At 41.3% G+C, this 16,875-nt stretch overlaps 1 protein-coding gene across 5 annotated transcripts in view; it reads left to right on the plus strand.

Annotated features, from left to right (window-relative positions):
- GPBP1L1 (GC-rich promoter binding protein 1 like 1) overlaps positions 1-16,875 on the plus strand; it is a 61,280-nt gene that overhangs the window by 12,023 nt on the left and 32,382 nt on the right. For all 5 annotated transcript variants that reach the window (XM_007978941.3, XM_037999010.2, XM_037999019.2 and 2 more), the window contains 2 exons: positions 14,476-15,515; positions 16,559-16,673. In XM_007978941.3, the coding sequence (XP_007977132.1) occupies positions 16,614-16,673 (60 nt within the window). In that variant the 5' untranslated portion in view covers positions 14,476-15,515; positions 16,559-16,613. The remainder of the gene's footprint in view (positions 1-14,475; positions 15,516-16,558; positions 16,674-16,875) is intronic.

Raw genomic sequence — 16,875 nt, forward strand, 5'->3', positions numbered from 1 at the left:
TACTAATTGATAGAATTGTCAACACCTTTAAAAAATTACCATTTATTGGGCACCCACTAAATAGACCCTGTCTATAAAAAGATAGAGATAATCACCTTTGCTATTAATCCCTACCAAGTGTGTCCCATTTGTTTTTTGTTTTGTTTTGTTTTGTTTTGTTTTGTTTTGTTTTGAGACAGAGTCTTGCTCTGTTGCCCAGGCTGGAGTGCAGTGGCGCAGTCTCGGCTCACTGCAAGCTCTGCATCCAGGTTCACGCCATTCTCCTGCCTCAGCCTCCCGAGTAGCTGGGACTACAGGTGCCCACTACCACGCCCGGCTAATTTTTTTGTATTTTTAGTAGAGACGGCGTTTCACCGTGTTAGCCAGGCTGGTCTTGATCTCTTGACCTTGTGATACGCCCACCTTGGCCTCCCAAAGTGATGAAGCAAGAATTTAAGTCACTCACTTGGAGACCTGAAGTCTTGAAAATTGATGAGATAATGAAGAGCACAGAAAAACAATAAAAGGACTACATGGAAGCATTTAAAGAACCATTGCATTGACAAGAGAAAGGAAGAGTCCGAAAAAAGTACAGGTGCTCCTTGACTTGCATTTGGATAAGCCCATTGTAATTTGAAAATAACATTAAGTTGAAAATGTATTTAATATGCCTAACCTACCAAGCATCATAACTTAACCTAGCCTACCTTATGCGTTTTCAGAACACTTACATGAGCTTGCTGTTGGGCAAAATCATCTGGCAACACATACCCTGTACAGTATCAGTTGTTTACTTTTGTCTGACCCTTGTGACTGACTGGGAGCTATGGCTTGCTGACACTGCCCAGCATCACACGAAAGTATTGTACTGCATATTGCTAGCCTGGGCAAAGATCATGATTGAAAGTATGGTTTCTGTTGAGTTTCTTTCTCACCTCACACCATTGTAAAGTTGAACAATCTTAAATTGAACTATCGTAAGTTAGGGACCATCTATAATCACAGGGTAGGGAGAAGATCAGCATATATTAATGCAGTGGTTGTCATTCAGTGCTGCTCTCTGACAAAGACTTCAGCCCTTTGTGAATATTATCAATGTAAGATTGTTAACTTTTTTTAAGGTGAGTTGTTCCTTTTTCTAAGATTTGTCTTTTGTGACATACTGCCTTTAATGATATTGTGATATTAAAATTTTTAATCTTCTACTTATCCAAATAAAATAGGCAATCCTGTGTCAGTCCTTAAAACATCTTTTGAATTTTTTTAGCTTGATGTAATCCGGGTTTGAGAACTGCTGGTCTAATGATGTGATGTCATGGAAATCAGGGGATTTAAGATGGGTTTTGCTAAAGAACATGTAAACAGTGTAAGCCATTGAAGTTGGTGATTCACAAGTCATTGACTTTTTGTTTTTTTGACAATTTCGCTCCATCACGCAGGCTGTAGTGCAGTTGCACAGTCTCGGCTCACTGCAACGTCCCCGTCCCATGTTGAAGAGATTCTCGTGATTTTGCTTCTCAAGTAGCTGGGATGACAAGCTTGGGCCACCATGCCCAGCTTTCATTGACTTTTGAGGGTATATTGATTAGGGTTCTTTGTAGTAGAAAACAATTTTTTTTTTTTCTCTTTTTTGGGGGGAGACAGAGTCTTGCTCTGTTGCCCGGGCTGGTTCTTTGCTCACTGCAACCTCCGTCTCCCGGATTCAAGCAATTCTCCTGCCTCAACCTCCCGAGTAGCTGGGATTACAGGCATGTGCCACTACACCCGGCTAATTTTTTTGTATTTTTAGTAGAGATGGGGTTTCACCATATTGGGCAGGCTGGTCTTGAACTCCTGACCTTGTGATCCACCCGCCTCGGCCTCCCAAAGTGCTGGGATTACAGGCGTGAGCCACCGCGCCCAGCCGAAAAAAATATTTAATAAGCATGGTTGTGTCTCTTTCTTTTTTTTTTTTTTTTTGAGACGGAGTCTCTGCTCTATCGCCCAGGCTGGAGTACAGTGGCCGGATCTCAGCTCACTGCAAGCTCCGCCTCCCGGGTTCACGCCATTCTCCTGCCTCAGCCTCCTGAGTAGCTGGGACTACAGGCGACCGCCACCTTGCCCGGCTAGTTTTTTGTATTTTTTTTAGTAGAGACAGGGTTTCACCGTTTTAGCCAGGATGATCTCGATCTCCTGACCTCGTGATCCGCCCGTCTCGGCCTCCCAAAGTGCTGGGATTACAGGTTTGAGCCACCGCGCCCGGCCGGTTGTGTCTTTCAACCACAGTCAGCTTCATGGGTGACAAGCAAAGTAAGCAAGAACTGGGATCTTAACTTAGATTGGCGTTTGGGGAATTGGGTATGGGTCAGTGAGAAGACCAAGAGAATTCAGGGAATCAAAGTCATGGTAGCTTACAGGTGTGGGCTCTTGCTCTGCTGGGAAGCTCTACTGTATCTCCGTAGTTCATTCTTCAGTTTCATGCTTTAATTGTTCTCACACCCCTCAGCTCCTCTGCACCTACCCATACTTTTAGCTGAAGGTCTTGCTTTCTACTTAGATGAGAAGATAGAAGCAATCAGGATAGACCTTCCAAACTCTCATTGCATTAGTACCCACGCGTTCTGCTTTCCCACTTGTTCCTGTAAGTGAAGTATTCATGAGCCTGTTGAATGCCAGTCTTTACTGGTACATCACATCTCACCCCTCTGAATTGCTGAAGGATATTTCAGCAGTTTTCTGTATCAGCTGCATGAAGTTTCCTTTCTCTGCTGGGTTATTCCTATCAGTGCAGTAAAAAACTTCTTTTGACCACACCATCCCCTTCTAGCCTACATGCTCCTTTTCTCTGTTCTGCAGCAACACTTATCAAAAGAGTTGTCTACACTTTTAGTTTCCAATTCCTTCCCTCTGGAACTCACTGGAATCAGGCTTTCACCACCTCCCCTGTCCAACATTGTTGCTGACACTTCCAAGTGAATCCAGTGGTGAGTTATCAGCTTTTTATCCTATTTAATAACATTTGAAAATGGTCACTCTACCTTCTTGAAACATGTTTCTGCTTAGCTTCTGGGTCTCCACACTTTGATGGTTTTTTCCTCAGTCTTCCCAATCTTTAAAGTTATATATCAAGGTTCCATCTCTTTTTACATTCGCTTTGTTGATGATCTCATCTAGGTCCATGGTTTTAAATGAAATTTGTCTACAGTCTGTATTTGTCATGAACTGCAGACTGTTACCCAGCTATCTACTTAACATCTGATGATGTTAAGTATCGGTAAGTATTGATGTCTGATAGGCACCTAAAAGTTAACGTGTATAAAAAGAGTTTTTCTATCTCTTATTATTTGTGGAATCTGTAGACAAATTATTAGAATTAATGAGAGTTTAGCAAGGTTGCTGGATATAATTTATGCCAGCAGTAAACAGCCATTTAAAGGAAATAATGCAATAGCGTCAAAAATACATAGTATCTAAGAATAAATTTTTTTATTTTATTTTATTTTATTTTTTTGAGACAGAGTCTTGCACTGTCGCCTGGGCTGGAGTGCTGTGGCACAATGTCGACTCACTGCAACCTCCACCTCCCGGGTTCAAGCGATTCTCCTGCCTCAGCCTCCTGAGTAGTTGGGACTACAAGTGCCTGCCACCATGCCCACCTAATTTTTTGTATTTTTAGTAGAGACAGGGTTCATAGTGTTGGCCAGGCTGGTCTCGAACTCCTGGCCTCGTGATTTTCCTGCCTTGGCCTCCCAGGCAGGAGCCACCGCGCCTGGCCTGAAGAAATCTTTTTAAAAAGATATACAGCATCTTTATGGAAAAAAAGTTTAGAACTTTACTTGATGATGTTAAAGAAGACTTAAATAAGAAATTGACCATGCTCATGATTTGGAAGATTTATTATGAAGATGTCGGTTCTCCCATTTTAATCTAGATTTATTGCTATTTCAAGCAATGTCATAACAAGATTTTCCCCCTTAAATTTGACATAGTTGTTTTTAAAATTATTTATTTATTTGTTTGTTTGTTTATTCATTTATTATTAGAGACAGAGTTGCTCTGTCACCCAGGCCTGGAGTGCAGTGACACCATCTCTGCTCAGTGCAGCCTCAGCTTCCCAGGTTCAAGCAATCCTCCCACCTCAACCTCCTGAGTAGTTGGGACTACAGGTGTGAGCCACCACACACAGCTGATTTTTGTATTTTCTTTATTGTGGATATGGGGTTTCACCATGATGCTGAGGTTGATTTTGAACTCCTGAGCTCAAGCGATTCTCCCACCTCAGCCTCCCAAAGTGCTGGAATTACAGGCATGTACCACCGTTCCTGGCCTGTTTTAAAATTAATATTAAAGAGCCAGAGAGGCTGGGCATGGTGGCTCACACCTGTAATCCCAGCATTTTGGGAGGCCCAGGCAGGTGGATCAGTTGAGGCCAGGAGTTCAAGACCAGCCTGGCCAACATGGTGTAACCCTGTGTCTACTAAAAAAAATGGGCATGGTGGCACACGCCTGTAATCCCAGCTACTTGAGAAGTTGAGGCACGAGAATCGCTTGAACCTGGGAGGCAGAGGTTGCAGTGAGCTGAGATCACACCACTGTACTCCAGCCTAGGTGATGGAGTGAGACTCTGTGTCTCAAAAAAAAAAAAAAAAAAGCCAGAGAGTTAAGACTAGCCAAGGCATTCTATCAGTATATTATGAGGGGAGATGGCCTTGCTCTAATACATATCAGAATATTATTGTAAAGGTATAATAGTTAAGACATATGGTGGTAGTGTCAAAATATGTAAATAAGCCAGTGGAACAGAAATTTGGAAGCAGATCCATACATATATAGAAACAATTTATGATAGAGCTGGCTGTATAAATCAGTGAAAATGGAATACTTCTGGAACAATTTTTTTTTTTCATACGGAAAAGAATGAAATTGGACCTGGGTCTCATACCTTATACAAATCATTTCCAACTGATTGAAGTCCTAAATGTGAAAGACAAAACTTAAAACTAAGAAGTCAATATAGGTAAATTGTTTGGACCTTGGAGAAAAACTGTTATAAACAAGATACAGAAATGTGAATCATAGAATAAATGACCAGCAGCTTTGATTGCATCTAAATTAAGAATGTGTGCTCATCAAAAGACATGGGAAAGAAAATCAAAAGATAACCTTTGAAGTGGAAAAAGGTATTTGCAACTCAATCAAAGGATTTGTATCTGATTTATTCTCTTGCGTTAAATAAATAAGATCAACAACCAAAAGAAGAATGGTAAAAAGAATACGTATCTTATGAAAAGGGAAATACAAAGACCTGATAAATAGATTAAAAGACTACAGTAGGTGATCATGTTATACCCACCAGCAAAGAATAACGTCCGGTCTGGCCATATGTAGTTTGGTTGAAGATGTAAAGCAGATGGAACGCTTAAAATGCTGCTGATAATGGTGAAAACTGGTTACACCTTGTTCGAAAGTATTATGACATTACCTTGTGAAGTTGAAGATGTACCGCCCTACTAGTCACCAAAGCATTTATTCAGGAGATATTTATCTACTGTGTTCCAGATAGTGTTCTATGTGCTTGGAATCAGTGGGAGACAGATAAAGATAGGTTGATGACCAGTGGTATGGGGAAATACTAAAAAGGAGTTCAGATTTGGGCCAACTTATGTTTTTCATTTTTATGGACGTAAGATCTAAGAATGTTACATACTGTTTGTTATAAATCAGTGCCACTCCGTTCTTTGAATCCTTTTATTTACTAAAAATCACTTCACAATCCATCAAAAATATTTTTAATGATCCCTTAGCTGAGAACTACATTATGTTCTTTTTCTATTTTATGCAATACACAGATTATAAACTATCCAGTTAATTTATGAAGTCATGTTACTTAGTCATTTTATCAATTTTGGCAGAGGGTGGGGGGATCATACCCAAAAGCCTTTACCCTGAAGAAGACTTTCAAATGACTAAACTACCTCTGTTACTGTTTTACTTAAAGTTACTTTGTTTATGGAGCCAAAATTAAACAAGACTGGTCAAAAGTTAGATGCTGCATACTTTTTTTTTTTTTTTTTTTTTTTTTGAGACGGAGTCTTGCTCTGTCGCCTGGGCTGGAGTGCAGTGGCCGGATCTTAGCTCACTGCAAGCTCTGCCTCCCGCGTTCAGGCCATTCTCCTGCCTCAGCCTCCCAAGTAGCTGGGACTACAGGCACCCGCCACCTTGCCTGGCTAGTTTTTTGTATTTTTTTGGTAGAGACAGGGTTTCACCATGTTAACCAGGATGGTCTCGATCTCCTGACCTCGTGATCCGCCCGTCTTGGCCTCCCAAAGTGCTGGGATTACAGGCTTGAGCCACCGCGCCCGGCCGATGCTGCATACTTTTAGATTTTCGCATACAGCTGTTAAATCCCTGGGCTGGCCGCAGTGGCTCACAGCTATAATCCTAACACTTTGGGAGGCTGAGGCAGAAGGGTCCCTTGAGGCCAGGAGTTTGACACCAACCTGAGCAACATAGTGAGACCTTCGTCTCTACCACCGCTGTTGCTGGTATGCACCTGTTGTCTCATCTACTTGGGAGGCTAAAGCAGGAAGATTGCTTAAAGTCAGGAGCTTCAAGCTATAGTGAACTATGATTGTGCCAGTGAACTCTAGGGCAGCAGAGTGAGACCCTGTCTCCAAAAAAAGAAAGAATAATCTCTGTATTTGAGCCAAACTTAAATGGTGTTACAGAGAAGACAGTGCTTTTTAATTATTTTATATAGTATAGATAGAATGGAAACTATTTCATGGTTGAAGATGTGCTCAAAATTATGCCTTTGACAGAATTAAAATGGTATATCAATGACAGATGGAGAATGTATTGAAATTAAGTGAAGTTTTTAATTTTTATTTTTTAAGACAGGGTCTCACTGTCACCCAGACTGGAGTGCAGTGGTACAGTCATAGCCTACTGCAACCTTGAATTCCTGGGCTCAAGTGATTCTCTCACCTCACCCTCCAAGTAGCTGAAACTATAGGCACCTACCACCATGCCTAGCTAAGTTTTAAATTTTTTGAAGATACAGGGTCTCCCTATTTTGCCTAGGCTGGTGAAGTTTTTCAAGTTTAGGGCATTACATCAGCCATTAACTTCCTCAAGAACATTTGTTCAGCCTAATATGTAGATGCAGGTGTTCTGTTTTGTTTTTGTTTTTGAGACAGTCTTGTTCTGTTGCCCAGGCTGGAGTGCAGTGGTTTGATACTGGCTCACTGCAACCTCTGCCACTCCCCAGGTTCAAGCAATTCTTGTGCCTCAACTGCCCAATAGCCAGGATTACAGGTGTGTGCCATCACGCCCAGCTAATTCTTGTATTTTTAGTGGAGATGAGGTTTCACCATGTTGGCCAGGGTGGCCTTGAACCCCTGAATTCAAGTTATCCGCCTACCTCAGCCTCCCAGAGTGCTGAGATTACAGGCTTGAGCCACTGTGCCTGGCTAGGTGTTCTGTTTTTAAGTGTGCAATTTAATTTATTAGGTACTTAAAAATTCACAAATATTCCTACAGTATTTTGAATACTATAAATATATTCATTCTTATTTCAGTGCAAATCTTTTGTTCACTGTCATTCATCACCTATTTCTCTGCAAACTTATGCCTATCATATACTAGTTAGATTAACTTAATGGGAATATTTTGAAAATAGAAGGGTCAGAGCTGTGGGGGAAAGGTAATTTTCTGTGGGTTGAGGAATAAATGGGAGAGTGAGGAAATAAAGACAATAAAGGTACACTGTTCTGTATAGATTTTTGTTAAGACTAGAGGGCAGGCGGGGTGGCGTGGCTCACACCTGTAATCCCAGCACTCTTGGAGGCTGAGGCAGGTGGATCACTTGAGACCAGGAGTTGGAGACCAGCCTGGCCAACATGGTGAAACTCCATCTCTACTAAAAATACAAAAATACAGGTTACACATGCCTATAATCTCAGCTATTCGGGAGGCTGAGGCACAACAATTATTTGAACCCAGGAGGTGGAGGTTGCGGTGAGCCAAGATGGCGCCATTGTACTCCACCCTGGGCAACAGAATGAGACTGTCTCAAAAAAAAAAAAAAATCCAAAAAACAAAAGACTGGAGGGTAAAGCACATCAAGGATATACCTAGAGCAAGATACAGGCTTTAATAAGGGGATTTGTTTTAATTTGGAGAATTGAGTACAGTTTTTTGTAAATTGAGTGGACCCAGTATAAATAGAAGTTGAAGTTACCGGAAGGAATAATTGGTGATGCTACTGGACTCTGGAGAAAATGAGTGGTTGAAGCCAACAGCACTGGTAATGTTGTATCTAGGTAAAAGGAGGCTGAAGTAGAGGTAATTGAGATAAGGCCCTTGGCCAGGGAGGTGCTCTCCTAGCAGTATAAACTTAATTATAAAATATAAAATTAGGTCATGTTGTGAAATACTGAATAATGCACCTGACATATGAGGTGCCTGATAAGTTGGAGATTTTGTTTTGAAGAGCTAAAATATTTGACAAATGTTTATGAATGAATGGTTGTATCAAGTGTTCAGATACAGGGAGTTTGTAGAGAGGGAGCAAAAGTATTTTCATAATCTGAAAAAGAATGGGTGATGTAGGGTAATGTTTGTATTTAATATTAACATTGACTGCTTTATTATAATTCTTTTAATTATGGGAAAATACAAGATTTACCATCAGAACCAATTGAAAAAGTGTACAATTGCCATGGCATGAAGTACATTCTCAGTGTTGTGCAACCATCACCGCTATGTAGTTCCAGAACCTTTTCTTACCCCAAACTAAATTTTCATCTATATTAAGCAGTCACATCCCATTCCCTCCTCTTCCCAAGCCCTGGTAATCACTGATCTGTTTTCTAGCTCTGTGGGACTGGATGTTTCATATAAGTGAAATAATACAATTTACAGTTTTTGTGTCTGCCTTCTTTCATTTAACATAATATTTTCATGTCGTGTTGTAGCTTATATCAGCACTTTATTTCCTTTTTTATAGCTGAATAATAGCCTGTTGTGTGAATATACAGTATATTGTTCCTTCATCTATTGATAGACAATTCAGTTGTTTCTGCTTTGTAGCTATTGTGAATAAGGCTACCATGAACGTTCAGTTACAAGTATTTGTGTAGACATGTTTTTATTTCTCTTGGATGTATACCTAGAAGTAGAATTATTAGGTCATATGGTACCTCAACGTTTAACCAGTTATTCACAGTAGCTGCACCATTTTACATTTCTACCAGCGATACATGAGGTTTCTAATTTCTCTGCATCCTTGCTTTATTATACTTTGTAAAAATTTATTAAACTTTTGAATCCTTACCATATGCACGGTACCATGCTAGATACATGCTACGTTTGTTTCAAAGAATAGCAAATCAGGATTCTTAGAAGTGACAAGTTTTTGGCCTACTTTTGGACCTAAGATAAACATTTATAACTATCCTGGAAGAAGTGAGTGTTAGTGGCCTAGTAAGCACAATTAAAGTACTTTGAGGCCGGGCACGGTAGCTCACGCCTGTAATCCCAGCACTTTGGGAGGCCAAGGCGGGTGGATCACCTGAGGTCAGGAGTTCAAGATTAGCCTGACCAATATGGTAATACAAAAATTAACTGGGCGTGGTGGTGGGCACCTGTAGTCCCACCTTGGGACTACTTGGGAGGCTGAGACAGGAGAATTGCTTGAACCTAGGAGGCGGAGGTTGCAGTGAGTGCCACTGCACCCCAGCCTGGGTGACAGAAGACTCTGTCTTTAAAAAAAAAAAAAAAGTACTTTGAAGGTTTCATTTTCAGAGGCAGGAATTACTTCCGATAGATAATTAAAGGAGACTTTTTGGGCTGGTTTTTGAGGGCTGAGGGAAAGGCTTATTATTTCTTGTCTCTTAGACTGAGGAATTTAAATCCTGTTGTATTGTTGGTGGGAAACCAGACATTTTTGAGCAGAGTAGTAATATAATTACAATCTAAGTCTAGGAACAGAGTGTGGCAACCAGTAGGAGAGGCTGAGGCAGATGGTGGAAAGAGACTAGTAGTGCCTAAAAAATTAGTTTTTTAAGTTGGAGAGTAATTAGACCTTGAAGAGTCACAAGTAACAGATGGAAAAGAAGTAAGGAAATGAAATAAACAAGACTTGGGAACTTTCCCTTTTTTCTTTTTTTTTTTTTTTTTGAGACAGAGTGTCACTCTATTGCCCAGGCTGGAGTGCAGTGGTGGCGTGATCTCAGCTCACTGCAACCTTCACCTCCCGGTTTCAAGTGATTCTCCTGCTTCAGCCTTCTGAGTAGCTGGGATTACAGGTTGTGCACCACCACACCCAGCTAATTTTGTATTTTTAGTAGAGACGGGGTTTCACCATGTTGGTCAGGCTGGTCTCAAACTCATGATCCACCTGCCTCGGCCTCTCAAGAGTGCTAGGATTACAGGCATGAGCCACCGCACTTGACCAACTTTTTCATCTTTATACTCTCCTTAGATTTCACCTATTCCCCAACTTTAAATGTTGTCTACCAAATACTGACAATTACCAAAATTCTACCAGTAGAACACACCTCGCCTTTGAGCTCCAGAGCACATGCTTGACGTCTCATATTAGAAAGAATCTTGATTTCCCCTCCAGTCTAGTCTTTCATGTTATGTTTTTCTTTGTGAGAGTCTCCCTCTGTCACCTAGGCTGAAGTGCAATGGCGGGATCTCAGCTCACTTCAACCTCCCGAGTTCAAGTGATTCTCCTGCCTCAGCCTCCCAAGTAGCTGGTATTACAGGTGCCAGCCACCACGCCCAGTGAATTTTTGTATTTATAGTAAACGTGGGGTTTCACCATATTGCCAGGCTGGTCTCGAATGCCTGACCTTAGGTGATCCAATTGCCTCGGCCTCCCAAAGTGCTAGGATTACAGGTGTGAGCCACCAGGCCCGGCCATCTTTCGTGTTTTTTAAAAGTTCTGTGAGGCCAGGTGCGGTGACTCACACCTGTAATCCCAGCACTTTGGGAGGCCCAGGCAGTGGATCACTTGAAGTCAGGAGTTCAAGACCAGTGTGGCTAACATGGCAAACCCTATCTCTGCCAAAAATACAAAAATTAACTGGGTGTGGTGGTGGGCACCTGTAATCCCAGCTACTCAAGAGGCTGAGGGTTGAGAATTGCTTGAAGCCGGGAGGAGGCGGAGGTTGCAGTGATCCGAGGTCATGCCACTGAACTCCAGCCAGGGTCAGAAAGTAAGACTTCATCTCCAAAAAAAAAAAATTCTGTGAGACGCTCGAGCACAGGCATTTGAGACCAGCCTAGGCAACATAGTGAGACCCCATCTCTACAGAAGAATTTTTCTTTCTTTCTTTTTTTTTGAGTCGGAGTCTCGCTCTGTCGCCCAGGGGGAGTGCAGTGGCGTGATCTTGGTTCACTGCAAGCTCCATCTCCCGGGTTCCCACCCTTCTCCTGCCTCAGCCTCCCAAGTAGCTGGGATTACAGGCACCTGCCACCACGCCTGGCTAATTTTTTGTATTTTTATAGAGATGGGGTTTCACCGTGGTGACGATTTCCTGACCTCATGATCCGCCCACCTCAGCCTCCCAAAGTGCTGGGATTACAGATGTGAGCCACCACACCAGCCCAAGAATTTTTTTTTTTTTAATTAGCTCATCATGGTGACATTCACCCGCAGTCCCAGCTACTCAGGACCCTGCTCTGTTTTCTCAGACCAAAAAAAATAGTTCTAAGAGAATTTTAAGTGATGTGTTTTTTCTTCTCAGAATTTTTTAGTAGTAAGCAGAAGTCTCCCAGTTAGCCATTCTGTAAAACTAACCACAGCCCTAAAAGGCATCACTAAAGATCTTTAATTTAAAATTTACAGAGCGAAGTAAGTTCGTTACAAAAACTTCTGACTAATAGAGAAGATGAAACAAAATGCCCGTAATTCCACCATCCTACTAAAACTGTTAAGAACATTTTGGAATTTTTCCTTTTAGTCTGTTACTTCCAGAACAGAAATTTCTGTTATCTATCTTCTTGATTTTTTATTTGTTCTGTTTGATCAAACGTCCCCACTTACAGTACATCTCCTCTCAACCACATACTCTGCACATGCATGTGTAGGTCACACTCTTTACACTTCAGGTATCCCAGCTTGTTAAGGGTGATGGGTGAGTAATTGTTACAGGATATACAACAGCCATAGGACCTGTAATAGTATCAAAGGATTGCTAGTTAGTATTTCTCCTAGTCCTGCCTAAGTTGGGACTCTGGTACAGAAACTTTGGATTCGGTGTGTAAAACACTGAAAAGGTGATGGTGTGTGTCAGTTGGAAAACTGGAAAGTACCTAGTGGTTATTGAAAAGAGGGAATTGTTTATGTTGAAAATTGAGGCATTTTCCTTTGTGTTCAACAGTTTTATACCCTAATAGATGATTTCTCTGTCTTGAACTTCAGGTTTTCTGTGGTTTAAACTAGAATTCTTAAGATAAAAAGTATGCACCAGACAGTTAATTATATCTTTTCCATAAGGATGCTTGACTTGATTATTTTTCTAGAATAACTTCACTACAGGGACAGTTTCATGTATCTGTTACTGGGAGTTACAGGTATAGGCCTATATAAAAACAATTTTGGGGTTTTTTGCTTTTTTTTTTTTGAGACAGCGTCTGGCTCTCTCACCCAGGCTGGAGTGCAGTGGTGGGATCTCGGCTCACTGCAACCTCCGTCTCCTGGGTTCAAGTGATTCTCTTGCCTCAGCCTCCTGAGTAGCTGGAACTACGGGCATGCACCACCACGCCTGGCTAATTTTTGTATTTTTAGTAGTGACGGGGTTTCACCATGTTGGCCAGGTCAGTCTTGAACTCCTGACCTCCAGTATTCCACCTGTCTCGGCCTCCCAAAGTGCTGGGATTAGAGGCATGAGCCACCGCACCTGGCCTAATACTCTTTTCAGTTTTACAAGTTTATAAAAAGAGCAATAAGTAAATAGTCATCTTGTACCCATCACTCAACTTGAGAAATAATGCATTACAGATACAGTTGAAACTCTTTGGGACCTCTTTTTTATTTCCCTTCATTTCTCCCACAGAGATACTTACTATCCTGAATTTGGTATTTCTTATTCCTATGAACTTATTCCCGTGAACAATATAGTGCAAGGCTGCTGAATTGGATATATGAGAAATATCTTCCAAACTGAAATTTACCAGTATAGACCAGAATTACCTATAGATGCAAAAATTCTTTTCTACCAAATAAAATCTTTCTGCAGCCAGGCACAGTGGCTCACACCTGTGATCTCAGCCCTGTGAGAGGCCAAAGCAGGAGGATTGCTTGAACCTAGGAGTTCCAAGACTAGCCTGGGCAACAAAGTGAGACCCTGTGTCTGCAAAAAAAAATTTTTAATTAGATGGGCATGATGGTGCATGTCTGTAGTCCCATGGTTTTTTTTGCTACTCGGGAAGCTGAGGTCTCTGAGAGGATTGCTTAAACCTGGGAGTTAAGGATGTAGTGAGCTACGATCAAGTCACTGCACTCCAGCCTAGGCAATAGGGTGAGACCCTGTTTCTAATTTGAATCCCCTGAAAGAATGTTGAGAAGTTACCAAAGAAATTTTTGTTTCACTCAGTGCCTAACAAGTTAGATTATAAAAGTTTTAAATCTCTGAATTGAGAGCCAGGTATCTAAAATATATATATATATAAATAAATACATAAAAAATACTATGACAGATATCTTAAGGATCCTAGCTGTGGCTAGTACTAAACAAATAGGTAGTTGGTGACTTTGGTAATATACCAGCAAGCTATGTGGTTCTTTGACTACTCATGGGCAACCTGTTCTATTTATGAGAGAAAAATCTAGCTCTGAAAGACCCATTATTTTGCATTTCTGAATACCTTAGACAGCTGTTTGGAAAATTTGACCTCTCGAAGTGTTGAGATTACAGGTGCTTTTATATAAAAAAGCAAACTCCAGGCCAGGCACGGTGGCTCACTCATGTAATCCCAGCACTCTGGGAGGCCAAGGCGGGCAGGTCACAAAGTCAGGAGTTTCAAGACCAGCCTGGACAACATAGTGAAACCCCGTCTCTACTAAAGATACAAAAAATTAGCTGGGCATGTTAGTGCACACCTGTAATCCCAGATGCTTGGGAGGCTGAGGCAGGAGAATCAACTTGAACCTGGGAGGTGGAGGTTGCAGTGAGCTGGGATAGCGCCATTGCACTCCAGCTTGGGCAACAAGAGGGAAACTCCATCTCCAAAAAAAAAAATAGCAAACTCTGTTTAGGTGACTTTTCTCAAATCCTTTAAAAAGATTTATATCCAAGTCATCTTGTTGGTATAGGTGGTGACATACATCCGTAGTGTCTACATTGGACTTAAGGGTTTTGACTCTCAGGGCCTTGATTTGATTATTTAACTGTGTCTCATTTTAGCAGATATATATGTGTGTGTGTGTGTATATATATATATATATATATGAGATAGTGATTTTGCCTCCTGTGATTTTATGTTTTGTTTTTTCATTTACAGAGTGATAGATTCGTGTGGCCTTTCAAATGATTGTGAAATGGTGGAAATGGATCCAAAATAATACGTGACTTCTCTACCAAAGCAGTAGAAGATTCTCCATATCTCCTTCCAGTGGCTCAGTTCAGATTTTGGGAAGGAGCAGAAGAAGTGAAACACAGAAAACTGAAGAAGAAATCCTCATTTTGGAACTATATCTCTCCTTGACTATTTCTTAATATTCATCCCACCCATCTTTCTAATGTTTTAACTTTGCTCTGAATTTATAAATAGTAAAGGCCAAAGACATAGAATATACATTTAGGAGCTTTATACCAAGAAATTTGCCTTGAAAGCTGCTGGTTGTGGAGGGAAAAGTGTATAGCAAATTCCTGTCTGAAATATTTTTATTTTTTTTTAACAAAGACAAGATTTATGTCCCTAGATTTTGAAGGTTAAGGCAAATATAAATACATATCTGCACACTATTTTTTAGCAGTTGCATGAGAAGAATAATGAGATTTGTATTTTAAGGACTTTGTCATGTGGATGTTTTGGAGTTGACTGCTCAGATCTTTTATAGGGCCTTAGTATTTTTGATCTGTCACCTTGATGACATTACTTTTCCACACTTGAGCCCATCTGTCTTTCTAGCTATGACCTTGTTATGAACAGTGTTTGCACTCGGTGCAAATATCCATGTCTTACCTAATTAAGCAACATCATAGTGCCATAACTCAAGGAAGTTGAATGAGGTGAACATAGATACAGCTCTTTCCCCTTCCCCCCTTTTTTAAATGTAACAAATAGTTTTTATGTTCCCCTTCCCCCCTTCCCCTTTTCCCCTTTCCCCTTTTGGAAACGTGTCAGGAACCAAATAGTTTAAGATGAGCAGTTGAGGGGACTGAGAGAGTGATCCACACAGAACCTGGCTTCTTTGTGCTTCATCATAAGTCGTGCTGCCAGCCAGGTTACTTAAGCACCGTTTTAACAGGAAAACCTCGTGGGAGATCCAGCTGGCCAACTCGAGTTCAGAAACAGGACCACAGAGGTTACACTCTGGGGTAAATATCCATGTGTCTAACTTGGAAAGAAGACTCTATGTATATGCATCATGAAAAATACCTACTGCTTTCTGATGTATTTAATTTTGGAGAATATCAGTGGGGTGATTTGAAGACAGCAGCAGATCTCAGGAAAACTGATGCTAGTTGGTATTTGAAGAAATTCATGTGAACTAAATAGAAAAGCTCTTGAGAGGTTGTATCGTCCTTCTCTAGGAAGATCCCCCCACCCCTGCCCACCGCTTGAGGCAGGGTCTCACTCTGTCACGCAGGTTGGAGTGCAGTGGTGCAATCTCAGCTCTCTGTAACCTCAACCTTCCCAGCTCAGGTGATTCTCCCACCTTAGCCTCCAGAGTAGCTGGGAACACAAACGTGTGCCACCACACCTGGCTCCTTTATTATTTTTTTGTACAGGTGGGGTTTTGCCATGTTGCCCAGACTGGTCTCAAACTCCTGGCCTCTAGCGATCCACCTCGGCCTCCCCAGGTGCTGGGATTACAGGTGTGAGCCACCGTGCCCAGCCAAGAATATCTTTTCTACTGCTTTTGCTAGAATTTACCTGAGTACTTGAAGCAGATTAATCTCTTTTCATAAGTGTCTATGGTTTTAAATGTTTAATTCTTCAAGTTCTTTGATGTAACAATCAAGAATTCATTAGCTTCCTTCATAAAACCTTCCAGATTCACTGGGTGCAGTCACTCACACCTGTAATCCCAACACTTTGCGAGGCTGAAGCAGGAGGATCTCTTGAGGCCAGGAGTTCAAGATCAGCCTGGGCAACATAGCAAGACCTTCCTCTACAAAAAATAAAAGTCAATCTTCCAGGCACATGTTACCGTTTTCTTTTGTTTAGAACTTTTGTTTTAACAAAAATTACTTTTATTTAGAACTTCTCTGAGTTATAAGGCTTGGTAAGTAATCTATAGAGAGGCTCAGAGGGCAGGTCTTTCTGTAAAGAGGAATCTTAGAATAATTACAGATTCCTTTATACATTGGTATCACATTCTTGTAAACATTAGTTATTTGAGTTGTTTTGTTTTCAGATCCTGGCCATGAGGTTGGATGCCTCACCTTGCTGAAAGGAGACACTGGACCTAAATGGCGCAGCATGATTTTGTTCCTGCTTGGCTAAATTTCTCAACACCACAGTCAGCTAAGGTACTGTTCTGCATTCCTGTAGTAACTTCTCAAATACTAGAGGGTTTGGGTTTGGTTTTTGGTTGTTTTTTGGTTTTGTTTTGTTTTGAGACAGGGTCTCCCTCTGTCACCCAGGATGAAGTGCAGTAGTGTGATCACAGCTCACTGCAACTTCGGCTTCCTGGGCTCAGGCAATCCTCCTGACTCAGCTCCCAGGGTAGCT

Source organism: Chlorocebus sabaeus, chromosome 20 (assembly GCF_047675955.1).
Source record: "Chlorocebus sabaeus isolate Y175 chromosome 20, mChlSab1.0.hap1, whole genome shotgun sequence".
Classification (NCBI taxonomy): Eukaryota; Metazoa; Chordata; class Mammalia; order Primates; family Cercopithecidae; genus Chlorocebus; species Chlorocebus sabaeus.